Here is a 25,310-nt window from a genome sequence, read left to right on the forward strand (position 1 = left end):
TCCAAGGCCCTGCCATCTACATCCTTGAGGACCCCCCTCTGTGTTGCTCCCACCTCCTCTGGGTGGCAGGGACAGAGGTGAGCTGCCCCCATCGAGCATGTGGAGAAATAAGAGCCGTGTAAGGCTGTGGGTGTCACGGTTCAGAAACTGGGTGCTCCTTACTCACTTTGTATAAACACCTACCCAAATGCATGCTGCCTTCAGTACAAACTGCCATGCCCACTTGGAAAAGTGACAGTGATTTGTTGGGGGCCACAGGGCATGCTAGGCACAGAGTCAGATCAGAGTCCAGGACACTTGGGCGGAGACCCTTACACAGCTGTCAGCCCAGCACCCAGGGCTTACAGGACACAGTCCACACACAGCCACTTCCTTCAGCTGGTTTTTATTGAGTCCCTCCGGCAGGCCTAGAGGCGAAGGAGAAAGCCTTGGAAGCACCAAAGCCCTGCTGCCAGGGCCCAGTTGAATATGATCAGCACCAAGGAGAGCTCCTGGTCACACTGGGAGAGCCTGGGAGCCTGGGTTGATGAACACTGGGGCCTACCTCTGCTGAAGAGGAAGGTGCAGAGAAGCATGGAGAGTCCCCTGCTCTTACCCATGAATGCAAGCCCTGTGCCAGAGCCCACGTGCGTGCCTGTGGCTTCACCCCCAAGCCAGGGACATTCCACTTCAGCTGTGTCTGCCCCTCCCCCCCAAGCAGCTGTCCTTTCTTTCAATGACCCTAAGGAGGACCAAAGGAGGCAGGATGAAGGGCTATTCTGCCTCCATCAGCTGCTTCCTCTCAGGGAAGCCCGAGTGGACGAAGCCCACCCTTGAGGTTGCACAAGATCAGTCACCAGCTCCTGGGCCTCTAGAGGCAAAACAGCAGGATGGGACTGGAATGAGTCCCTGAGTGGTAGGGTCCCCACCCAGCAAAACAAGGATGCTGGGAGACGGAATTAGGGTGTGGGAGTCTAGGCTGGAAAAGGACAGTGGGGCTGAGGTGTGACTCAGTGAAGAGCACTTGCCTAGCACAAGGCTGCCCTAACAGAAAACAAGGAGCCCTGGGGACACGGTTGATAGAGTGGTTTCCTAGATTGCAGGAAGCCCTGAGTTCCACCCCTGGCACCACATAAACCTGCTGTGTGGTGCATGGTGCATGCCTGTGATCCCAGTACTTGGGAGGTAGAGGCAAGAGGATTAGAAGTTCAGGGTCATCCTTGGTCACATAGGAAGCTTGAGGGAACATGAGTTACACGAGACCCTAGAACAAGTGAGAAATAAAAGCAAGAAAGGAGTGATAAGAAAAAAGAGGGAGAGAGGAAGAGAGGGAAGAATAGAGGCCAGGAGTGAAGAACACTTGGCCTTCTACCAGAGCCAGGACCTGGCTGACTAGGAATTGAAGCAACCGAATTTGCCACCTGCTGACCATTCACATTGTCTTACAAGTTGGCGTCATTGCCCTCCCTTGAGACCTGTGCCACGCCCCAGAACTGCAGCATACAGAGGAAAGGGTCCTGTTTCTGGCTGCCCAGCTGCCAGCCTAAGGCGCTCATTAGTGTTGCCCTGGGGGGACTGAAGGTCCGGCAAATGCAGATGTGAGGAAGCTCATGAACAGTTTTGATTGAGCACATCTGCAGAGGGGTGGGTACTTTGAACAAACTCCCCAGGGCCTACGAGAACCCCAATAGCCCATAGGTGGCACTTCGGATAGCAGGGGATTGGGCCCAGACAGGAACTGGGTGTCTAGGTGGACACATTCTTCCCACACACCATGAGAGAAAGGGCTGAGGATAGATTGCTTTCCTACTGACCTGAACCAAGCGGCCCTTCTCCGAGTCCCCAGCCACATTACACAAACCACAAACGACACTGCACTGGAGCACCCTACAGAGATGTTTCTGATCACCCCTCATGTCAAGGGGCCTGCAGCAAGAGATGGGGGCTAGCTGAGGATACCTCATGGAGCTCAGCAGACTCCCGGAAGACCTACCATATCCCAGTGTTAGGGAGAGTGGGCTGAGGCCCCCTGGATGCCGCTCTCCTCCGGCCAGCTCTTGATTGGTCAGTTCCTGGGGGGACTGAGCGGGAGCTGCTTTATCTCAGGCTCCACAGAGTCCTTGACAAAGAAGTTGACCACAGTCGTGGCCCTGGTGGGTGGCGGAGGGTCCCGGGTTGCCTCTCCAGGCAGCAGAAGCTGGGCTGTGAGCTGCAGGCCCGAGGTGACCCCTGAAGCTGAGTCTGAATCGGAGTTCGGTGGCAGAGGCAGAGGCAGCACCTGCTGCAGGCTAAGGCCTGGTCTCGCACCACTGTGAGAGGTCCACATGGAGGGGGAGGCAGGGCTGGCCCGGTGCTCCGGGGGACAGTGGATGCAGGGCAGGAGCCTGCCCAGGGCCCTCTTGAAGTCCCGCATGAAGAGAGGGTAGATGATAGGGTTCATGGTGCTGTTACAGTACCCCAGCCACGTGAGGACATCGAAGAGACCTGGGGAGATGCAGTCACACACGGCCTGTGGGGGAGAGGACTCATCACACCGTGTCCAGGGCTGGGGCCCAGGCTACCCCACCCAGCAGGCATGGGACAGACACACAGACACAGGCACCACACATGAGCCATCCTTCTCTCTCCCACCTTTGCACAGTGAGGCGTGGTGTCTTCTCCAGCCAGGCCTAGACTCACTCCACCCTCACTGTCATTTTTTTACCTGAGCTATGTTGGCCACAAAGAAGGGCAGCCAGGTGACAAAGAACATGCCCAGCAGGATACCCAGGGTCAGGCTGGCCTTCAAGGCCTTCCTGCTATGCTTGGTGGCCAGACGCCTACTGTCAGCGGACTCCATCCCTGGGCGTGGGGTCCTGGGCACCTGTGGAAAGGAAGGTCGCATATGTTGGCTGACCTTAGTCACAGACTGGACCTCAACCCTAATACTAGACTGAGGCCTAGTATGCCAGCAGTTAAATGAGCCCTGATCCTTAATTGATCCCCAACTGAAACACTAAGCCTAACTCCAGTTCCTTACTGAACTGGCTGCAGACTGAGTCTGACATGAATGCTAAGAATAGCACAGCCCCAGACTGAACACTAGCACTGCCCACAGATCCTTGTGTCACCACGGTCCCAGGCTGAGCCTCCAGTGTGGACCTCTACAGAGCCCTGATCCTGGTCCCACACTGCACCTTGTCCATGCAGCATTTTTCAAGTTTGAGGCAGTTCAGATGCAGGGGTTGAGAGCTCTGAGTGAGCCTCCTGCAAGGCAGACGTGTGTCACAATGTCGCTCAGTTGGTAGAAAGCTTGCCTAGATGCAGGAAGCAAGCCGCGGGCTCCATTTCTGCTACCTCACAAACTAGGTGTACAGGCATGTGCCTGGAATCCAAGCAAGCTCAGAAGTTCAAGGCTACCCTCAGCTTCAAAATGGCATGAGACCAGCCTGGGCTAGAGGAGACTCAGTCTCAAAAAATTGATAGATGGAAGCCGAGCAGTGGAGGAGACAGGAGGGCAGTGCATGCCTTTAATTCCAGTACTTGGGAGGCAGAGGCAGGTGGATCTCTGCCAGTTTTTACGGCTAGTGGGGTCTACAGAAGGCATTTCAGGACAGCCAAAGACAGAGAAACCCTGTCTCAAAAAAAAAAAAAAAAAAAAGCAGACAAACAAAAACAATTAAAAGAAAAGAAGATAGATAGATAGATAGATAGATAGATAGATAGATAGATAGATAGATAGATAGATAGATAGATGATAGACAGACAGGTGACAGGTAGATGACATTCAACACAGACAGGCACCAGCACAGTAAACCCCATCACCTCAACACTTCAAGACCCGGTCGCACTTGAGAAGAACACCCACGGCCGAAAGGCAGCTGTTTTGTACAGCCTACAGATTCTCTGTACATTTTGAAATTAAGTTTTTACCATCGTGCTCCACAAAACAGAAGTGTTTCTTGTCACTATGTGCCCGAAGCAAATGGTCGTGATGAAACCTCGTGTAGAGGGGTAGAAATGCCGGCTGCTGACCTTGGCACTCCACACCGCCTTTCCATCCTCTTCATGGATGCCGGTGGGAACCAGGGGAGGAGGAAGGTGCCACTCACCCAGAAACCACAAGCACATGGAGAGGTCTAAGCTCGACGCTGCCACCTGCAACCAACTGTGCCAGATTGTTATGAGGCATGGAGTGAGCCTGTAGCGCCTTGAACTTGTGACCCCTTTGAAAATAGAAGAAACCTCCCCAGAATTTGACCTCCCAGTTTTCCAAGCTCTACCTCCTAAATGTTGGGGTTACAGTGTCCCGCCACAGGTGGTTTATGTGGTGCTGGGGACTGAACCCAGGCCTCCACACGCAGGAGGGAAGCTCTTGCCTACCTAACCCACGTCTCCAGCCATCTTCTTGCCTTACTCACATACTCAGGTTTTGGATCCAAGGATTTGTCCCAGCTTCATTCTTTTAATTTTTAATTAATTATTTTTATTTTTATCAATTACAGTTTATTCACTTTGTATCCCCCCTTTACCTCCCTCTGTCTTCCCCTCCCAATCCCACCCTCCCTCTTCCCCACCCATGTCCCTCTCCCAGTCCACTGAAAAGGGAGGTCCTCCTCCCCTTTCCTCTGAGCCTAGTCTATCAGGTCTCATCAGGAGTGGCTGCACTGTCTTCTTCCATGGCCTGGTAAGGCTGCTCCCCGCTCAGGGGGAGGTGATTAAAGAGCAGGCCAATCAGTTCATGTCAGAGACAGTCCCTGTCCCCATTGCTATGGAGTCCACTTGGACGCTGAGCTGCCATGGGCTACCTCTGTGCAGGGGTTTCAGGCCATCACCATGAGTGGTCCTTGGCTGGAGGATCAGTCTCAGAAAAGACCCCTGTGCCCAGACTTTTTGAATATGCTGTCCTTGTGGAGCTCCTGTCATCTCCAGATCTTTCTATCTCCCACTTCTTTCATAAGATTCCCTGCATTCTAATCAGGAAGGAGGACTCTGGCTAAGATGCTCAATCTCCATTCAGAAAGGCAAAGAGGATAGACATCGAGGAGGGAGAAAACAGGGAACAGGACAGGAGCCTATCACAGAGGTCCTCTGAAAGGCTCTACCCTGCAGGGTATTGAGGCAGATGCTGAGAGTCATAGCCAAGCTTTGGGCCCAGCTTCATTCTTTTTCTTTTAATTTCTTTTCAGGCATGTAGCCCTGGGCATGTATGTACTCCAGGCTAGCCTCAAGCTGGAAATACCCCTGCCTCAGTCTCACTAGTGTGCTGACATAACAATCAAGTTTCAACACGCCAAGCTGGGTTCTGGAGGCTGCCAGTGGGAGGATGGCTGTGGGGAGACGCAGAGATCATGGGGGGACAGGAAGGGAAACAGACTCCCAGGCAGTCCTCCACAGATGGAGAGTGGGTGGAGGAGGCAAAGCCCGGGTCTGTCAGAGCCAGGGAGCTTCAAAGCCAGAGTAATGTGCTCTCTCACACAGGAGCCCTCCTCTGCCCAGCTCCCTGCCAACTGTGCTGGCAGAGCTGAGGCCTGTGTACAGCACTGGGACCTCAGCTCTGAACTGCCCTCCTGCAGGACTCAGGAATGAGAGTTGAAGGACAAAGAACATAGTAACGGATTTTTCAGGTGAAATCCTATGATATTACTATCAGGGGCAAATTCACAAAAAAAAAAAAAAAAAAAAAAAAGCCACCTCAGAGAGGCCCGGATCTCCTCCCCTTGGCCTTGAAAGAGTAGCAGAGGAAAAGCTGGACCTTTAAGATGGGTGGCCTGCTGCACCTCACAGCCCCATCCCACACTGGCTCTATGTACTTGAGAAAAACCCCATTGTCTACCACTGTAAAGAGAGAGAGAGGATTCTCAGCTGCTGAGAGAGTGCAGACTGTTTGTGCATGCACAGAACTAATGCCAACAGCTCTGACTTTCTCTTCCCAGTATCCATGCCCACCCTTGCTAGGCCTCATGCTGTTATCTGTATGTCCCTTTTATATGTCTGTGGCACGCGCCAGGAACAGAGGGTGGCTTGTCGTCCAGGGCAACCTGGCATTGCCCTCTCAGCCAGCAACCCCACATGGACACTCCTGTTCAGCTAACAACTGTATGCATGGCATAGGTAAGAATGAGTGTAACAGCCAGGAGGTGGTGGCGCACACCTTTGATCCCAGTACTTGGGAGGCAGAGGCAGGTGGATCTCTGTGAGTTCAAGGCCAGCCTGGTCCACATAGGGAAAGGTCCAGGACAGCCAGAACTGTATAGTGAGACCCTGTCTTGAAAAAAAGAGAAACCAAACAAAAACAAAAAGACAGACAGAACTGACTCCTACAAGTTGTCCTCTGACCTCCACAGGCATGCTATGGCGTACATGCCCTAACACACGCACAAAATGAATACACACACAGTGAATAGATAATGAAAATGTGAATGTACTTGGCTAGGGGTTGGGGATGTACCTCAGTTGGCACACGGGACAGCTTTCCTAGCACACGGGACAGCCTGGGCTCCATCCCCAGCACTGCCAGGAGTGGTGGTGCATTCCTATAATCTAGCTCTTCAAAGGTGGCGGCAAGAGGATTAGGAATTCAAGACCCTCCTCTGCTACATGGTAAGTTCGATGACAGCCTAGGCTAAGAGACCTTATCTCAAAAATAAATGAATAGGCAAGCATTCTATCAACTGAGTCACATACTCACTGCTAGTATTCATTCATTCATTCATTCACTCACTCACTCACTCATTCATTCATTCATTATCTTCAGACAGGAGGTCAGTGGCTAAGAGCACTCTGCTGCTCTTGCAGAGAACTTGGGTTCAGTTCCCAGCACCCACATAGTTGTTCACATCCATCAGTAATTCAACCTCCAAGGCATCCAGTGCCCCCTTCAGGCCTCTCCAGGCACCAAACATGCGTGTATGGTACACATACATACATGCAAGCAAAATACTAAAGTGCATAAAATAAACACAGCCTTTTAAAAATTAAAGTACATGAGTAAATGAGGAACATGGCGGCACGCGGGGGTTGGGGAGTGTTATAGAGTGAGAGCGACAGCCATCCCAGCAGTTCAGCCAGTGTGCCTCTGTTGTGTAAAAGGCACTAAAGCCAATCGCTGCTTCTTGAGGGCCTGGCACATAAGCACATGGAATGACGGCAGGAAATGTGCCATAAGTACCGGGGCGTGGTGGCGCACGCCTGCGATCCCAGCATCCGGGATCTGTGTGAGTTCAAGGTCAGCCTGGCCTGCAGAGTGACTTCCAGGACAGACAGGGCTACACAGAGAAACCCTGTCTCAAAAACAAACAAAAAGGGCACTGTTGATCGCATCCATCTCATAGGCAAGTGCTGAGGGTTAAATATCAGGTAACACAAAGGGATGGCACAGCTCCTCCCGTGAGCGCCTTGTAGGTTAGCTGCTCTCCTTTACATTGCAAGCATCCCACAGTTCTCACCTACTGGGTGATGGTGAGCACCATGGCAATCTTTTCCTTGAAAGGCTGGAAGACAGACCCCTCAAAGCCATCTGTCTGCCACCAACAGGAGAGGAGGGGGACCTATTATGTACCTACTAGACGCCAGGGCCTCTGCATATCACCTTCCTGCCTCGTGAACATGTCCCACTGTGTATCACCTCCCTGCCTCTCTTTGGCCCTGAGATTCAGGGAGGCAACAGGATTTCTCCAGGGTCATTCATCTATGACAGAAGCAGGCAGGACTGGAAGGTGGAGACACTGAATCTCTACTCCAAGTCCCCAGGTCAGCACAGCCACTCTGCAGCCACCTCCCCCAGCAGGTATTTCTGTGACTGTCACCTCTGAGGAGGAGGAGGAGGAGGAGAGACGGGGGTGAAGGGAAGACTTGTCACTTAAGAGGGATGTGCAGTTGGGAGGGAAGGGCAGAGGTGGGAGGAAGACAGGGAGGAGGCAGAGGAGGGTGAAATCAGGGGAGGCAGAGGGGAGATGATGGGGAGAGGAGCACCAAGGGGGGAGGGAGGAGGAGGAGGAGAGCCGGTTAGGAGCTGGGGATGAGAGAGCAAGCTGAGGAGGAGGAGGAGCACCTGGCCCACCTTCCTGTCTCCCTCTGTGAGGCTGTGCACTCCCATGCTGCCCAGAAATGCTCTTGACCATCTGAGATCACCCAAGGATATCCCCCTCCATCCAGTTCTCTCTCCCTCCTGCCCTCCCTCCTTCCCTTTTCCCCCCTCCCTGATTCGTGTGTGTGTGTGTGTGTGTGTGTGTGTGTGTGTGTGTGTGTAGACAGGGCCTCACTCAGTAGCCCAGACTGTCCTGGAACACACTAAGTCAATCAGGCTGGCCTCAAACTCAGAGCAATCCTGCCTCAGCCTTTCTCCCTGTTGAAATAACAGGCCTACACTACCAAAGCCCTATTTTTTTTTCTCTCTTCCCTCCTCACAACTCCCTGCTTGGCATTATCTCCCTGGGATACCTTATCCCCATAAATCTCCCTGATACCCCAGTTCTAAGCATAACTCCTCTCTCCCGGCCCCTGGAATGCTGGGGAGGCCTAGTGGGAACCACTGTACCATCCAGGGTTTTTTTTTTTTTTTCTGTTTGTTTGTTTTTTATTTGTTTGTTTGTTTGTTTGTTTTTTAAAGCCCGTTTTCACACAGAGGCATATGTGGATCAGCAGAGTGATATCATGCTGGCCAGCTCCCATGCTATCCACGCCGGGGTCTGGGGGCCTGCTCCTGCCTCCCCTCCATCTGCAGGAAACTAGGAGCTGCACTGGTGAGGGAAGAGAAGAGAGAGAAGAGGCTGATCCTAGAAAGAGCCACAGCCCTCTCTGCATCCATCCACTCCAGTCCTGTGGATCTGAGCTCTGAGACCATCTCCACCTCCAGGCTGCAAACTCCCTCTCTGCCCGTCTGTTCATTTCATACAGAAGCTCACTGCGTAGCTCTGGATGGCCTGGAACTCGCTCTATTAATCAGGCTGGCCTTAAACGCACAGAGACCTATCTATCTCTGCCTCCCAAGTTTGAGTGCTGGCATTAAAGGTGTGCACCAGCCTGCCTGGCAAGCTACCTCATTAGGCAGGCCAGCTCAGGAGGAACAGAAGCAAACCCTAAGAGAACAGACAAGGAGTGCCACACCACACACAAGCCCCACAGGCAGGCAGTCTCCAGTCACTCAGGAAGCAGGCCCACAGAGGGCTTGCTCTGAGCCAAGTGGTTGGTCTGGTACTGCTTCAGCAGCCAAGAGAACAGGCCTGGGACTAGACAGATGGCACAGAAGTTAAAAGCATGCACTGCTCTTTGCAGAGGACCCCAGTTGAGTTCCCAGCACCCATATCTGGTGGCTCCCAACTGCTTGTAACTCCAGAATCAGAAGATCGAACACCTCTGGTCCCCAAAGACCCATGTGGAAACACACATACACACACAATTAAAAATAAAATAACAGTGTTTTAGAAAGAGAATGAGGCTGGACATAGTGGCACATGCTTATGCTCCCAGCACTTGGGAGGCAGAGGCAAGTGGATCTCTGTGAGTTCCAGGCCAGCCTGGTGTAATAGAAAGACTATCTCAACTTTCCCCACTCCCCCCAAAAAATGGAAAGAGAGAGAATGAAGAGGCTTTATAGCAGGATTTTAATGGAAGGAGGCAGATGGAATAGACAGGTCTCTGGCTTGAGAGCTGGGTGGATTATACTATCTCTGAGGTATGATGATGGCTTTGGGGACAGAAGGGACATCCTCCAGCCTTCAGCTGCAGGGTTCGCTATAGCAGCTCTGCCTAGGCCTTCGGCTACACACAGAACATGGCTTTGGGAACTCTCCCCTCATCTAAGCTCCACCCTCTTCCCCTCCTTCTAGTGCTTAAGGTCAAAGCCAATCTCCCCCAACCAGTATAAATTTAAGCAGGGCAGAACGGCTTCACAGGAGAGGAAAAAAAAAATACAGCTCCCGTACACACCAGATACTCATGCCATTGATTGGGCTAACAAATTTATGTTACGAAAAGCTTAAGGACTCAATCCATACATGAACAAGCCCACAGCGTGTGAGAGTGGCAGCCATGTAAGCTATGGTGGAACCCCAGGACCCCTCTGCAGCTTTGTGTCCATTTCCTTCCAGCTCAGCACTGTTCTGGGTGCTGAAAATACAGCTCCTGCCCTCTTAAAGCTCCCTTCCTACCCAGGAGAAGCCATCAGTCAATCATCTGTCAGCTGGTAAGATGTTTGCAGATGCTGGTGAGAGAGAGCAGCAGACCTGGAGAGGACCAGGGGAGAGTAGCAGTCCCTACTCAGAAGCATGACAGTGGAAACTGGAAGATGGTACAGAAGTTGAGGGAGGACAATGTGGAAAGGAAAGAGGGAACAGCCTGTGCAAAGATCCTGGGACAGGAAAGAGCTCAGTGATCAAGGCATAGGAAGGAGGCCAGAGTGGCTGAAAAAGAAAAAGCAATCAAGGGGAGAAGGAGGGAATATAGATAAGAATCAGGGAGTCTTGGGACAAGAAACGTAAGGCCAACAGAGCATAGCTACATGAGAGGACCTGTCAGTTAAATGGTTGCTATAGTAACCCAGGCATCAATAAAGGGACTCAACCCTAGGACAGCACAAGATGCAAGATGCCCAGAGCCCAGACATGTATCACATGTTCAGAGGACTGGGTATACAATGTGAGGGGCAAAGAGGCATCTAGGCAGCTTACAGAGCAACTGGCCCACAAGACAGGAAGAGAGATCACCATTCACTGACATGGAGAAGACCCTGGGGCCAAGCCTGGAGTCTGGAAAGTGTGGAGTTCTGTCTGTACTTGGGTAGGGCTTGGCCTAGCAGCACCTAGGTGGTTTTTCCAGGCCAAGACAACTACAGAGGCCACTACAGAGGGAACGTGGGAAAAGAGCAAGAGGGAGCCAGGTCGGAGCCCCATGGGGCAGAGAGCCCTGGCAGCTCACGGCTCAGGGAGGACCCGGAAGCAGTCAAGAGGGGGACATGGTATAATGTCACTGATCATTCTGAGCTCTCTGAGCAAGTGTCATGTAGCCATATCTGCTCTTTCTGAGCCTCATTTCCCCTATTGTCCAGCAGGGCTGAGGGAGTTCTCAGCACAGGTGCCTGACAGAGTGTGATCAAGACAATAGTGTGGCCATAGGAGGCTCCTGCTCGGGTCCTGAGATGACCAGGTGCCATCCTATTACCGGCTGACTCACCTCACCAAAAGAACGTCTGTGTGTGGGCCCTGCTGGGTCCAGGGAGCCCAGTGGGCCAACTTCCAACATCCCGGATCTCTGGTACAGAGCGTCCTCAAGGATTTTTCAGCTACAGGTGAACATTTCAAAGCTCACAGAGCCAGCAAGAGGTGCAGCAGGTGAAGGCACCTGCACAGAGCCTGGCTCTGCCGCTGGCTCCCATGTGGTGAGAAAAGAGAACAAACTTCTGAAGATTGTCCATTGTCCTCCCCACACCTATCATGGCATACACATGTAATAATAATCATAATAATAATCATAATAATAACAATAATAAAAACCAAAGCCAGGAGGTGGTAGCACACATATTTAATACCACAGCTGTGCCCCCCCCCCTGACATCTGTGACTGCCCATGCAAGGGGTACTGGTTCTCCATATCTGGAAGAGACAGGAAGTTTCCTTTCTAAACACATTCATGAAAGTAAAAAGACAAATGAGAGGGTATGAGGAAAACACCAGGTAGAGACGACTCGAGAGACTTGAGATGGGGGTTAGGTATGGGAAAGACAGGAGGTCAGACTGACCCCCACCCCAGGTGATTCCCTTTCCTTTACAAAATCTCCCTGAGCAAGGGTGGAGCTCAGCGGCAGACCACAGAGGAGCCTGTGCCACAGTCAATCAGTATCTTCAAGAAGCTTCCGTTTGTATTTTTAATACTGTTTTCTTGTGTGTTTGTGTGTATGTGTGTGTATGTTTGTGTGTGTGTGTGTGTGTGTGTGTGTGTTTGTACAAGCCATCTTTCATGGAGGGGGTCTCTCTGGGGTGGCCTAGGAACAGTTCTGGAGCCCTCATGCAAAGGGCATGACACACAGGTAGAGGTCAGAGGTCAACAATAGAAGTGGGTTCTTTCCTTCCACTGTGTGGGTTCCAGGGATAAAACTTGGGTCCTCGGGTTTGGTGGCAAGTGCCTTTACCTGCCGAGCCTCCTGGCCAGTCCCTTATCTTTTCTAAAAGGAGATTTGTGTGTTTGTGATTCCTTGCTCACTCTCACACGCACAGAATCCAAGAGGCAGCACCAAATGCCTCGGACTTAGGAGTGTCTGTGGGATTCCTGGCTTGTTATGTGGGTACTGGGACCCAAGCTCTAGTCTCCATGATTCTTCAGCAAGCTCCCTTAACTGCTGGGCCACCTGACATCTTTGCTGAGTGTAGAGACATCATATATTATCACATATTTGTATCAGAAACACTGACTGTAGCTCAGTCACTTCCAGGATTCCTCGGGAGAAGCCACCTGCCTTTGAGGGCAGAAAATTCACACACATGTTGTCACCTTTTAGCCTCAGGTCGACAAATGGGAAAGTCAGTGACATCATGACAAGGCAGGAACAAATCCCCAAGCAAGAATGAAGTAAGTCAAACAAACAAAAAAAAAAAAAAAGGAAAACATCAAAGTTCCATTCTGCCTGCATCAGGACCACAGACAGCTGAAGGGACTCTAGAATGTTCTCAGAACATGGAGGAAGACAGAGAGGGCTGCAGCCAGGACTCCTGCCCACCCCAGACACCACTGCCCTAGATGACAGGACCTTGGAAGATCAGGTCTCCCACACAGCATTGCAGCCTAGCTGCTCTGCAGGGCTGCCTAGAGGCTGATACCTTCCCCCCTCAGCCTAGTCCCTTGCTGTTCTGTGACCCCAAGGGTACCCCCCTCCAAGAACCTCCCTCGCCTGAGGCTATAAGACCCCCATGCAGAGCCCAGCTGGGACCTTTGCCAGGGGCTTCGATTTAGAGACCTAAGTCTCAGGAGCTCAAGCCTGGTGAGTCTACATCTCAGGGTGGACATTAGCCTGGAGCCCAGTGTGGCCTGGATGGCAAGAGCAGCCATCCTTGCTTGAGCTAAAAGCCCTGCCCCCGCTGGGCATGGTGGTGCAAGCCTTTCATCCCAGCACTTGGGGAGGCAGAAGCAGGCGGAGCTCTGTGAGTTGGAGGCCAGCCTGGTCTACAAAGTGAGTCCAGGACAGCCAAGGCTACACAGAGAAACCCTGTCTTGAAAAAAACAGACAAACAAAACCACAAAATAAATAAATAAAGGCAAGCCCTGCCCTCTTTATAGGTAGTTATTGGGCTTTGGGTACCGGGGGGGGGGGAGGGTCAAAACTGACCTAGCCGCCTACAGCCCCCAATTCAGGGAGCCAGCATGGCTAAATCAAATAAGTTTGGGGCTGTGATGGCAATAGCAGCACGGAGGCAATGGACCTGCAGGGTCAGCCTGGGGCAAGGAGGGCTGAAAAAGAGTTAGGCAAAAGCAGCTGCAGGAAGAAGCATTCAGGCAGAGGGAACGGCAAAGGCAAAGACCTTAAGCCAGGCATGGTGGTGCATGCCGATAGATAGTCCCAGCACTTGGGAGGCAGAGGCAGGAAGATCGCAAGTTCAAGTTCACCCTCAGCTACATTGAGAGTTTGAAGTCAGCCAAGGCTACATGAGACCCTCCCTCAAAGTAAAGCCTGAAATCTTGGCAGAGAATGAAGTTCGGCAACTTTGAGGGCCGTGATCAGGGCCCTGAGGCTGGTACAAGCAGAGGGGGAGAGAGGGAGGGAGGAGAAAGGGAAGGTGGACTTTGGCCTGGAAGCATCCTCAGGCCATATCCTGAGATGGGCTCTCACCTTTCGGTGAGCTAGGTGAGGTTTGGAGCAGGAAAGCAGCATGACCAACTTTCATTTCGGTCACTGGAGCTCCAGTTGGGAAAGTGGGAGCCAGCAAAAGTCTATGAAGGCTCCCTGGTGAGCGGTGACAGTGGCTTAGACTAGGGACAGGCAGTGAAGGTGTGCTTGCTTATTTAAAAGGCAGAGCCGACAGGCCCCAAGAAAGGAGTGTGAATATGAGGGAGAGAGAATGCTTTCTAAGTTCCCACATGTGACACAGGATGGGGCCTGTCATGGAGAGGCATGCCAGCTTCCTCCTCCGTATCCATATATAGCAGCTACCGCACCACAGTCAGAGTTTGAAACTCATTAGAAAGGCAGAGCTAAAGGCCTTGCAGGATCAGCAGCAAGCGCTTACAATGAAGCAGTGAGCCAGTGGCTTCCCCCACGGCTGTGCATTCCTCCCCATCCCAAAAGCCATGCCTCCCAAACGCACCCTGGGTACCTGCAAGGTTTCCGAGGCCTGGCCACCCATGCCGGTGGCGAGCGAGGCCACTTGCACCGCCTGCTTGCGGGCAGCCAGCAGGATCCTGCAGTAGGTGAAGCAGATGGCCCCCGAAGGCAGGAAGAAGGTGACGCCGGACGCCACCAGGACATAAGGCAGGCTGGCCAATAGGCGGCACTGGCCCGGGGCAGGTGTCCGAGCGTCGCCCAGTTCGTGCCAGCCCAGCAAGAGGGGCAGGAAGGAGGCAAGCGCCGCGAGGCTCCAGGCCCCCAGGATGAGCGCCAGGGCCCGGGGGGCCGTCATGCGCAGCTTGTAGCGCAGCGGCGAGAGGATGAGCAGGTAGCGGTCCAGGCTGATGAGGCAGAGGTTGAGAATAGAAGCGCTGCAGCACATGACGTCGAAGGCAGTCCAGAGTAGGCAGAGGCCGCGCGCGAGCACCCAGCGCCCGTACAGCGCGTTCAGCATGGCCGGGGGCATCACCACCAGCCCCACCATCAGGTCCGACGTGAAGAGCGACACCAGGAAGAAGTTAGACGTATTGCGCAGCGCGGGCTGCGTGCAGATGAGCGCGATGAGCAGCGAATTGGCGGCCGCCGTCAGCACGATGACCACGCAGAGCGCGGCGGCCACCCAGCCGCTGCCCCCTGGGGCGGGCGGTGGCCCGGGGCCCCAGGCCGGGGTGCTACTGTTGACAGGGCCGGGCTCTGGAACCATGGGGACTCAGGGTTGAGGCCCAGGACGGGATGTGGTGACTATGGGGACAGCCAAAGGAAGAGGAAGGAAGCTGGGTGAAAACAGCACCTCAGAGAAGTAGGTGACAAAGCGGGGTCCTCAGGCCACCGAGCAACGATTAGAAGAGGTCCCGGGGGGACTGTAGGGGCCACCTGGAGCACTCGGGTAAGAAGTTTGGGGAGGGGTAGCCGATGCTCCAAGTCAATCAAAGTTAGGTCGGGGTTATTTAGAGTCCTAGGGTGCACTAGAACCAGCCAGGATGGCACAAAGTGGGGGTGGGGCTCCCGGCCAGAGGCACAGCTGGGGAGATGGGAGCAGGAAGAAGACTCGCTCCCTCCGGCGGGGGGCAAGCTCCCTGGAGACGGTGGGCGTGTGCGTATGCTAGATGACAAGCTGCGGCGCCGCGCCGCGCGTGGGGGTGGCAGTAGGGTGGCCCAGGAGCAGGAGCGCCACGCGGGGACGGAGAGCAGGTCTCCTTTCGCCGGGAGGCACCGCGGGATCCGGGGTACCGGAGGCCGCGGACCGGGGCCGGGCCAGATCTGGCCGGGGAAAGCCGCTTGGCAGTAGAGCCCACGGCGGCGCTCCGCCCTCCCGGCCGCGCCGGCTCCTCCCGCCCGCGCTCCCTACCTGGGCGCTCGCAGGCGATCCGCTGCCGGCGACTGCGGCAAAGGTGCCGCGGGGCCGAAGAGTACGGGCGGCGGCCAGAGGGCTCCCGAGCCGGGGGGGACGGCGCGCAGGAGCCCGCGACGCTTCAGCTGCGCGCGGTCCCCGAGCCTCCGAGCGTGCGCCCCGCCCCGCCCCGCGGTGGGCGGGCAGAGCCGAGCCCCTCGGCCGAGAGAGCCCGGTCGAGGCACCCTAGGCCTGGGGAAGGAGGCTCGGAGCGCTCCCGGGCGCCCGCAGCCTCCACACCTCCGCCTGCGGCTCCCCTGCCCACACGTGGTGGTGATGGCGCAGGCAGAACTCAGGGAAGGGGGACAGGGACGTGACCTGTCTGTACCCGGAGGCTGCTCCCCAGAGGGGTCGGGCCACTCACTGTGAGAGTCACCACGCTTTCAGAAGGAAATACAGAGCAAGCCGTTGGATAATCCTCTGTGCCTCTGTTGCTGAGTCTATGCAATGGGTAAATAATTTCTGCCGTTCACCTTTAAGTCACGGCATCTGGTTCCCCAACAGCATGAAGGTCCCTCCCTGACCTGTTGGTGAGGGCTTTGGAAATCTCCAAGCCATAGGAAGGCTAGTCACCGCAAGCAGAGGGCAGGGCATAGGAGCTCCTAGCGATGACCAAATTTCCTTGGCACCTAATAGGTACCAGGTACCGCTCTGGCCAATGAGACACTACGTCAGACGTCGCTGCCCATCTGTGAACTTCCATTCTAGCAGAAGGAATCAGGCAAGAAACGGGGAAAGGGGACAAAAAGTGGTCATTTCTACACAGGAGAGAGAGGGAGAACAGCAATAGAAGAGAAGCTGGTGGGTGTCTTTTCCGAAATAGAAATACCTCCCACTTAGAAGGGCTCATTACGTTCATGGCCTCTGTTTGTCCCGAAATAACTCAGCTCCGACTCCTACCCAAACCACAATGCCAAAGAGAAGGTGTTAAGCTGAGGCTCAGAGAGGTCAAAAGAGCCTCTGTGGAGGTCACCAGCACCAAGCAGTCAAGTGGGAAGTGGAGCTGAAATCCGCCAGGTGTGCAAGGCAGAAGGAGCCCAACGCAGGTGGTCATGCCGCCTCCTGCCCAAACTCTCAGAGCGAAGGTACCCACTCACCCCTTAGCCGCTATGGAACTCAGAGCCCACAGGTGGGTGGAGCCGGCGGGCAGCAGGCGAAGGCCTGTCCCCATCCCCCACTCCATACTGCATGGCCTGGGGAACAGAATGGTACCCCCGGGTGGAGAGTCAGAGACTCTCAGTCGCTCAGTCGCTCTGCACATTCGGGCCAGCAGCACCTGATCCTTCAACCCCTTTTTCTCTTCAGCCGCAGTTAGCGGAATGCCGTGTCTGAGTCACGTGGTGTCCAGGGAGATTAAAGGAAGACGGTGTGATCTGACGGCTTGACCGTGCGTGCTGTGTCGATGGTAGCTGTTGGCTTCTGCGTTCCCCCATTGGGGTTCCAGCCTGAGGTGCCTCTCGTAGCCCAGGGATGCCTAACCTGAGCAGCGGTAGATACATTCGGAGCTCAGGAATCTGGGTTTGTAATCACGATCCGTTACTTGATCTGAAAAGCTGGCAAAGGTTCCTTTTACTTTCTCTACTTTTCTCCCCGACCCCATACCCTCACCCCACGGTGCCTATGATTGTTTGCCTGCATGTAGAGGCCAGAAGAGGTCAAGGGATGTTCTGGGACTGGAGTTACAAAGGGCTGTGAGCTGCCAAGTGGGGGCTGGGAATCAAAGGCAGGTCCTCTGCAAAGAGCAGCCAGTGTTCTTAACCACTGAGCCAGCTCTCCAGCCCCTAGCAAAGGGTTTGCTTTGCTTGGGAATTTTATTATGTGGGTGTGAGCGAGTGTGTGTGGTGTAGTGTGTGCCTATGTATATGTGTGTAGAAGAGGGCAGAGTTCTCTTCTACCATGTGGGACCCAGGCACGGAGCCCAAGCACAGCTCATCAGGCTTCACTGCAGGCACCTTCGACTCTGCATGGGTTTCGTTTGTGTGTGTTTTGTTTGTTTGTTCACTTGCTCACTTGCTTGGTTTTTGAGGCAGAGCCTCACTCTATAGCCCAGGCTAGCCTCAGAGTTTCCATCGTCCTGCTCAGTTTTCTGAGTGTTGGATGACAGGCATGACCACCGTGCCTGGCTGCAAAAGGCCCTTCGGTTCTCCATGCTGTGAAATCAGGTAGCAGAAGAGGAACCCGACAAGTTTTAGCTGCATAAGCAGGGAGATAGACTATGTCCCTTGCTTTGGTTTTTCTTTTCTCTGATGGGTTATGTTCTTCACATTTGACAAAGAAGACACAATTGTTTTATTTGTTTGTTTGTTAACTCGCTTGCTTATTTTTCTTTTATTTGTGTGGCTGTTTTGCCTGTAGGAATATATGTGCACCACCTAATGTAGTACCTAGGAAGGCCAGAAGAGGGTGTCCGAGCTCTGACAGACTGTTTTCAGCCACCATGTGGGTGCTGGGAACTGAACCTGGGTCCTCTCCAAGAGCAGCCAGTTCTCTTAACTACTGAGCCACCTCTCCAGCCCTGAACACATGATCATGTTAATACATGTTGCTCATTTTAGGTGACCAGTTTTTCATGAATGTTTGTTACATATTGATCTACACCATGCCATAATTAAAACGTTTCTTTTTTGGCTCTGCAGTAGTGCACATGCCTTTAATCTCCCAGCACTCAGGAGGCAGAGCAGGTGGATGTCGGAGTTTGAGGCCATCTTGGTCTCCAGCCAGAGACAGAGAAATCCTGTTTTGAAAACATAAAGTTTATATTTAAGACTGGGCCTGGGATGGTGCCCCCTTGCGGTCACACTGTTAATACCTGAGTTTTTTCATCCTTGGTGTCTGGGAGTGAATGGTAGAACCTTCTCACCATCACAGGTACAGAGGGGCTTTTGAGAATTTTCAACCCTTTCTTGGTTGCTCTGGGCCACTGTGAGCTGCCTCTCTGTAGGAGGCAGGCAAGGATGACAGGACAATGACTCAGGAGTTCAGACCCCTGCTCCAACCTTCATGCTTAGAGACATAGAAGACTGAGACAGCTCCCCACTCCACAGAGGGACAAGCTAGGGTCGGGGGGGGAGGGGTTGTGAGTCCTGCTGGAAGCTGCTCTTGAAGGAAGTGCTGTGAGGGTCGCCTCCACACAGGCAGGTCTTGTGTTTCGTTCACTGCTAAACCGTGAGCGTGGTCTGGGTTCGTAATAGATACCTGTCTAATAAGCGAATGAATAAATGGGTGAACCGTCCATCCAGCTGCCTGCAGAGTGAGCCAGTGACTCACTCTCCCTGATCAGAGCCACTGATACTCTCTGTGGTAAGACCTAATGCCAGGCGCTGGTCCCAGCTTGCCGTGTGCACTGACTCACGGCACACTCACCCTCACCCTGAGACCACACCTGACCGTGAACTATTGTTCCCACTCTACATGCAGGAAAAGGGAACCTCAGAGACCTTGGGATCTCTCAAGATCGCAGTTAGGAAGTGATCTTGCCAGGATTTGAACTTGGGCAGTGCAGACCTCCCCAGAGGCCTGGAGCAGGAGGAGAAGCAGTTGCTGGCCCCCCACAAAACTGGGAAGCCATGTTGCCTAAGTTACTAATCTTTAAAGGTGCAAAAGCTCTCACTGCAAAGGGTGAAGGGCTGCAACTTTGTTCCTGGGTTCTCTTGGTGGCTCAGTGCTTGGTGCTTGGTGAAGGCAAAACTCTGAAATCCCTACCCCCTATACATATACATACATAATACATACATATATACATATATATATATGTACACACACACACACACATACACATGCATTTGCACACATAATTGAAGTGAACACGCCCACAAGACTTCTCAGGTTCTGTTTTCTGCTGAGGGCGATGGCACATACCTGCAATCCAGCACTCTTGAGCCCGAGGCAGGAGGATCATGAGTTCAAATCAACTCTAAGTGGCTACAGAACAACATTCCCCCAGGCAGGGAATAGGATGCACTTCAGCTGGTAGAGTGCTTTGCCTCGCATGCAGGAAGCCTTGGATCTCATCCCCAGCACTATATAAAGCAGGCATGGTGGCGCACAGCTGTAGTCTCAGCGCTCAGGAGGTGGAGGCAAGAGAATCAGAAGTTCATGGTGGTATCCAGCCTAGGCTGAGACCTGGTCACCAAAACAAACAAACAAACAAACAAAAACCGACAATGTTTTGTCCTGTGCAAACATGAGGCTGGATCCCCAGAACCTATGTTTTACAAATAAAAAAGGTACTGGGGGCTGGAGAGATGGCTCAGAGGTTAAGAACACTGGCTGCTCTTCCTGAGGACCTGCATTCAATTCCCAGCAACCACATGGTGGCTCACAACCATCTATAATGAGGTCTGGTGCCCTCTTGTGGCCTGCTGGCTCACATTCAGGCAGAATACTGTATTAATAAATAAATAAATCTTTTTTTTCTTTTTTTTTTTTTTTTTTTTTTTAGGAATTCTTAACAGCAGCTACAAAGTAATTGTGGTTTAAAAAAATATGGGGGAGGGAAGCCAGATGTCAGTTAGCGGTGCTTCCTACCAAGCCTGACGGCCTTTCAACATCTTGTACCCACATACATGATGGAGAGAACCAACTGCCAAAAGTTTGCTTTCTGACTTCTACATGGACGTCATGGCATATGCCTGTACACACACACACACACACACACACACACACACACGCACACGCACCTTCGTTTTCAGTTACTCTCCCTAGAAGATTTACATACCCCGCCAGACGCTGCTCTTCTGGGGTCCCTACCTCTCTCAGGGGCTGGCCTCTCCAATATAATATCACTGTTCCTAGAAAACGCCAGCACTCGGTCTCCACTCACCTAACTCTCTCTGACACCCAGCTCGGCAAATCCCATGCTTCCGCCTCTAGCTGCCATTCAGGGCCTTCCGGAAGCCTGTCCGCCATCTTTCCACTTTACGTCTATCCAGCGCCTCCCTGAATTTTGTGTCCACAAGCTAAGAAGCTACCTACAGAAAGATAGCTCTCAGGCCTGGGGCACGGGGCTTCAGAGGTACAGTGCCAGGCACCTCTAGGAACACATTCATTGCCAGGTTGTTTTTTGTGTTTTGTTTTGTTTTTGTTTTTGTTTTTTCTGCCTTGTTGAAATAATATCAGGAGATCTGCCTGGTAGACAACCGTAGTGTAAGTGGCCCACTCTGAAGAGAAAATGCCCCCCGCCACAGGCTGATGAATGCTCACGCCATCAAACTTGGCATGGATTCTGGCCCGGGTTGTCTGGGTTTGATTCTTGGTGGCAATTTAACAAGATGGCCCCGGAGAGATGACTAACTTCTCTGCACCTAAGAAGCATTAAAAAAAAAAAAAAAAAAATGAGAAGATTCAAATGGGACGGAGGGTAAGGCAAGATGACTATGCAAATGGCCTAGTCCAGGGCCCAGCCTTATATTCATTTGTAACCTTCGATTTGGGAGTTCATCTGTTTCATCATCTTCCGGGGCTTAGACCAGGCTGGCGACATGTACCATGCTGGATCATGTACATGTTGGGTCATTGAGAGTAGAGACGGCAAGAGATCTCAAAGGATCAAGCATCCAGATCTAGTTGTCTAGGCCCAGCCACATGTAAGCAAGGCAGAAGTACACACCCAAGCCCAAGAGAACACATGAGCCAGAGGTGGTGCCAAGGCAGGGAAGTGAGAGGACAACTTCAACTTCTCCCGGAGGAGGAACTACAGGGATACTGAAGGTCAGCCCTACACTGCCAGACCAACCCCCATCCCCTGGCCCACAACCCACCTGGATCAACAGCGCCAGTCCACAGGAAACAGGATAGGCACTGAAGGCATTTATTCATGAGAACACTGGGGTTCGGGGAAATGGCTACAGGTTACAAGCTCTAAGGCTCTCGTCAGACATCCACGGGCTGGGTCACCCCTGGGCAGGGGGTGAGCTGGCAACCCCCTGGACACAAAGATGCCAGCCTGTCCCCCGATAAGGGGACAGAGGGCCCTTCCTCACCACCTGCTCCGCCCTAGGGTTAAAGTGCAGCTGGGAAGGAGGAGCGGGTAGAATAGGGAGCTAGAGAAAGCCGAGAAGATCAGCAGGGGCCCTATGCAGGGGCCTCCTGTCCACTATGGTCCCAGGTGACGGAAATAAACCATCACCTCATTCAGAAAGACCCGCCCCAGAGACAGCGGGGCTGGCTGAGGCTGCTTCCCGAAGGCTCTAGGACATGAGGAGCAGAGAGCAAAGATCCCTGCTTCTAGAGGCAGGAGGGATGTTCTTTCTTCAGTGATAGCCAGCAGGGCCCTGCCCCAGCCTGACTCCTACGCTGCCCCATTTAAGGAGTTGCTTCCCTGGAGGTGGGGAGTGAGGGAGGCCCTTAGAGAAACCTGTGAGGCTGGAGCTTCCGGCTTCCGCCAGCAGTCTCCCCAGACCAAACCCTCCTGCAAGGAGGATGCTGTCTGGTACCCACCCTCTACCCATCCCTAGGGATCCTGCCCCATCAGTTGTGTGGGTCCTGGCCTGGGCCTGCCCTCTATGAGGGTCTCACGCATCCACAGCAGCCCAGCCCACTTCTTCTCCATCCCAAGGGCTCCTCTCTAGCAGGCAGAAAGGAAAGACCACACTTCACCTTCCAAAGAAAAAGTCCCGAGGATGACTGCCTCCTCCCCCCACCCCTCTCCATCTTGCATATATTAAATCGTGCAGCTTGGCTCCAGCCCCTCCCTTCAGATCTCCATGGCAACCGGGCAGCATTCCAAGTCCATCCAGTGCCAAAGGGGTGGGGGGGGCTTCCGCCTCTCCCCTTCCTCTTCCCTGGAGGGTGGGACCCAACATTCCACAGGGGACAAGAGGGGAGGAAGAGTTGGGGGCCCTCAGTCCTCAGCCCCTTCTTCCTCCACCTGGGGGGCTCCGGGAGGTTCTTCAGGCTCAGGGGTCTGGCCACCCAGATGGGGGTGGGGGTGGGGTCCCGACTGGGCACCCGGCCCGTCTTCGCCCTGCACGTAGACACTCAGGCCCTCGTGACTGGGCTCCTTGCCGCAGGCCTGACAGCTGCAATGTACAATCTTCTCCACCAGCTTATCCACCCTGGGCACCTCCTCATGGCCGGGGCACTCCAGGGTCACCTGGGTGGGGGAGGAAGAAGGGAAGGGATGTTTCCTGAGGCTTGGACAAGTGGGGAGACCCCAATAATAACATATCTTCGGGGACCAGGAATCCAAGGGTCCACCTGAGTTCTGTGGACCCATGGAGGGAGGGCTACAGGAGACCAATCTCACTGTCTCAGCCCTGCTCCTCCTACCCATTCCCCCAGGAAAGGGGGTAAGGGCAAATCCCTGTTTAGAACCCCCCCCAACTGTGATCCCAATGAACTTGGAGACAAATCCTGACCCCTTCCTCGGGTCTTCAGGACCTTCAGGCTGGCCCTGGCTGACCTCACCATGCCAGACCCTGCTGTTCTATCGCCAACTCTCACTGCCTGACCTGACCCCAAAGCCTTTGCTAATGTCTTTCCTCTGCCTGGAAGGTTCTGGCCCACCAACCCACCCTCCCGCTGGTCTCAGTGGGCAACCTTTGTGTCAAAGCTCCATCCCAGGCCCCCAACGCAGCAAAGTTCATTCTACAGCAACGTACTCTTGCTTTCTAGTCATGCTTCTAGCTGGCCTTCCTCCCGTCCCCTCCTCCCTCCCTCCCTCCCTCCTATCCCCCTTCTTTCTACTCCATGACAGCTCTGGGGCACAGATGTACACAAGGTCCTTCAAGGAAGGTAACTTAGTTGCCCTAATCACTCTGATGTTGGAAAAGCTGTAGGTGTGACAGTACCCAAAGCAGAGGTGCACGGTGCTTAGGGCTTTTAATTGGGTCAAAGGGTCTGAAACAATACCCTCAAGGAAAACGCTTGAGCCAAGAGCTAAAGAACTAGGAAAAGAACTAGCTGAGGAAGTGGGGGAGGAGGGGGCAGGGAAGGCTTAGAGCAAAGCAGTGAGCACATGCAAAGATCCTGGGGCGGAAAGGAACAGAACAAGTAGGAAGGGCTGACGAGGCTGGTGGTAAAGTGTCATCAGGTTACTGAGGAAGGAGGGAGGGTTTAAGACGGTGTAGGGAGACGGCTGAGCCGGACCAGCAGGCCTGCGTCCGGCAGAGCAGGGTGTTAGCCTGTGACAGTGAGAGAAGGCGGAAGGGCTGCCGTGTCCGAGGAGCGTGGACCCCATGTACAGCCCACACACATAACGAGGCCTCGGTGAGCATCCAAGCTGGCCTCCTGCTGCAGCTCAGGGGTGGGGCGGCCATACTCACAATCTCCCACATGGACTGGGCGGGCATGCAGGAGTCACAGTGCACCAGGGACTCTGTGGACTGCGGAAAGGTGTTGGGGACGCTGTAACTGAAGCATTGTCCCAGGCACGCCCTGTGGGAGGAGACGTCACTGATGGGGGGATCTCTCGGGGGGGAGGCAGGGACAGGCACCCTTGACCCCCTCCCTGGATCCCTGTCCTTACCCTCTGCCTCCCCCAGAATCCCACCTGTTCTGTATGGACTTGGCCTCACAGCCGCTGTGGCCCACAATCTGCGTGATGTTCTTGGCCTCACACCAGGCACTCTTGTCCGGAAATAGGGCCAGCTTGTTGATGGGTGGTGGGGCGGCCAGCAACAGGACAGGGAGGACGGCCCCCACCAGGACCCAAAGCATTGTGCCCGTGACCTCCAGAGCCCTGGAACTGAACACAGGTGCCAAGTGAGGTGCAGTCAACCCTGGGAGGCTGGGGTGGGGTGGGGCGGGCAGGAGTGTGTTCCAAGCAAGGGTTCAAGGCTGGTTCTCCACAGACAAACCAATAACATTTTTTTTCTTTTTCCTTTCTTTTTTTTTTTTTTTAAATAGGGTCTCAGGTAGCCCAGGCTGGCCTCAAACTAGGTCTGAATCGGAGGATGACTTTGAACTCTTGATCTTCCTAATCCCACCTCCCCATTGTTGGGATGACAGGCAGGTAGCACCACGCCCAGTTCCAAATATACCTTGGATGAGGTATTTCTCTCTAAACCATAGAAGCAGCTGTACGCAGCAGCACACCCAGAGCCCTGGGGAGGCTGAAAGGTCATCGGTGAGATAGTCACTAGTGTCAGGCTGGCACTGTGCCTCAGTGATATAGTGTGTGCCTAGCTTGTGCAAGGGCTCTGGGATCCCTCATACCATAAACCCAAAGTGGTCACAGCCCACCAGAGTGTCCAGCCACCAGAGATGCCCACACATCATCACCGGCAGGAGCCTAACCAGAGTCAAGCAGTGGGCGGTGGGGGGGGGGGGGGGGCGGGGGGACAATTATTTACAAAGTTCTCTGCCTCAGGAGCAAGAAACTGAATTCCAGAGTCAGCCACAAGATGGCGCTCCAGGACCAAATCTGTGTCTATAGGAGCCACTTAGAGGGGGACTTCTACTACCTACCCCGACTTCATCTTTGGTAGACTTCACCACTCTCCACTCCCCTACCCGTGCCCCCCCCCACTCCTCAGAAATAGTGTAGGGGGTTTCAGAGAGACTTGAACAAAGGGAAGTGTTTTCAAAGGCAGGATGTCCCCAAATGCCTCTGAGACAACACACTAGGGAAAGGAATCCATCCATCCATCCATCCATCTATCATCTACCCATCCACCCATCCATCCATCTATCATCTACCCATCCATC

General features: G+C 53.6%; 2 protein-coding genes across 2 annotated transcripts in view; both read right to left on the reverse strand.

The window, feature by feature from the left end:
* Positions 1-343: 343 nt before the first annotated feature.
* Htr6 (5-hydroxytryptamine receptor 6) lies at positions 344-15,267 on the reverse strand. Its single transcript, XM_055611224.1, has 3 exons — positions 14,262-15,267; positions 2,684-2,842; positions 344-2,488 (listed from the first exon to the last, which is right to left on the reverse strand). Exons 1-3 carry the CDS (start codon positions 14,973-14,975, stop codon positions 2,045-2,047), a joined length of 1,317 nt encoding a protein of 438 aa, XP_055467199.1. The 5' UTR covers positions 14,976-15,267; the 3' UTR covers positions 344-2,044.
* A 6,188-nt stretch (positions 15,268-21,455) lies between these two features.
* The window catches only part of Nbl1 (NBL1, DAN family BMP antagonist), an 11,193-nt gene continuing 7,338 nt past the window's right edge, over positions 21,456-25,310 (reverse strand). Inside the window, exons 2-4 of the mRNA XM_055610816.1 lie at positions 24,154-24,348; positions 23,927-24,038; positions 21,456-22,755 (exon numbers count right to left, since the gene is read on the reverse strand). Coding sequence (XP_055466791.1) covers positions 22,504-22,755; positions 23,927-24,038; positions 24,154-24,320 — 531 coding nt within the window. The 5' untranslated portion in view covers positions 24,321-24,348 and the 3' untranslated portion in view covers positions 21,456-22,503. The remainder of the gene's footprint in view (positions 22,756-23,926; positions 24,039-24,153; positions 24,349-25,310) is intronic.

The sequence above is a fragment of the Psammomys obesus genome, unplaced genomic scaffold (genome assembly GCF_907164565.1).
Source record: "Psammomys obesus unplaced genomic scaffold, mPsaObe1.curated_primary_1811, whole genome shotgun sequence".
NCBI classification, from domain to species: domain Eukaryota; kingdom Metazoa; phylum Chordata; class Mammalia; order Rodentia; family Muridae; genus Psammomys; species Psammomys obesus.

Coding starts and splice junctions, on each gene's coding strand:
- Htr6 (XM_055611224.1), bottom strand. CDS start 14,975: ATGGTTCCAGAGCCCGGCCCTGTCAACAGTAGCACCCCGGCCTGGGGC. Junction 2,843..14,261: donor AGGCCTCGGAAACCTTGCAG/GTACCCAGGGTG, acceptor TCCTTTCCACAG/GTGCCCAGGACCCCACGCCC. Junction 2,489..2,683: donor TTGTGGCCAACATAGCTCAG/GTAAAAAAATGA, acceptor TCTCCCCCACAG/GCCGTGTGTGACTGCATCTC.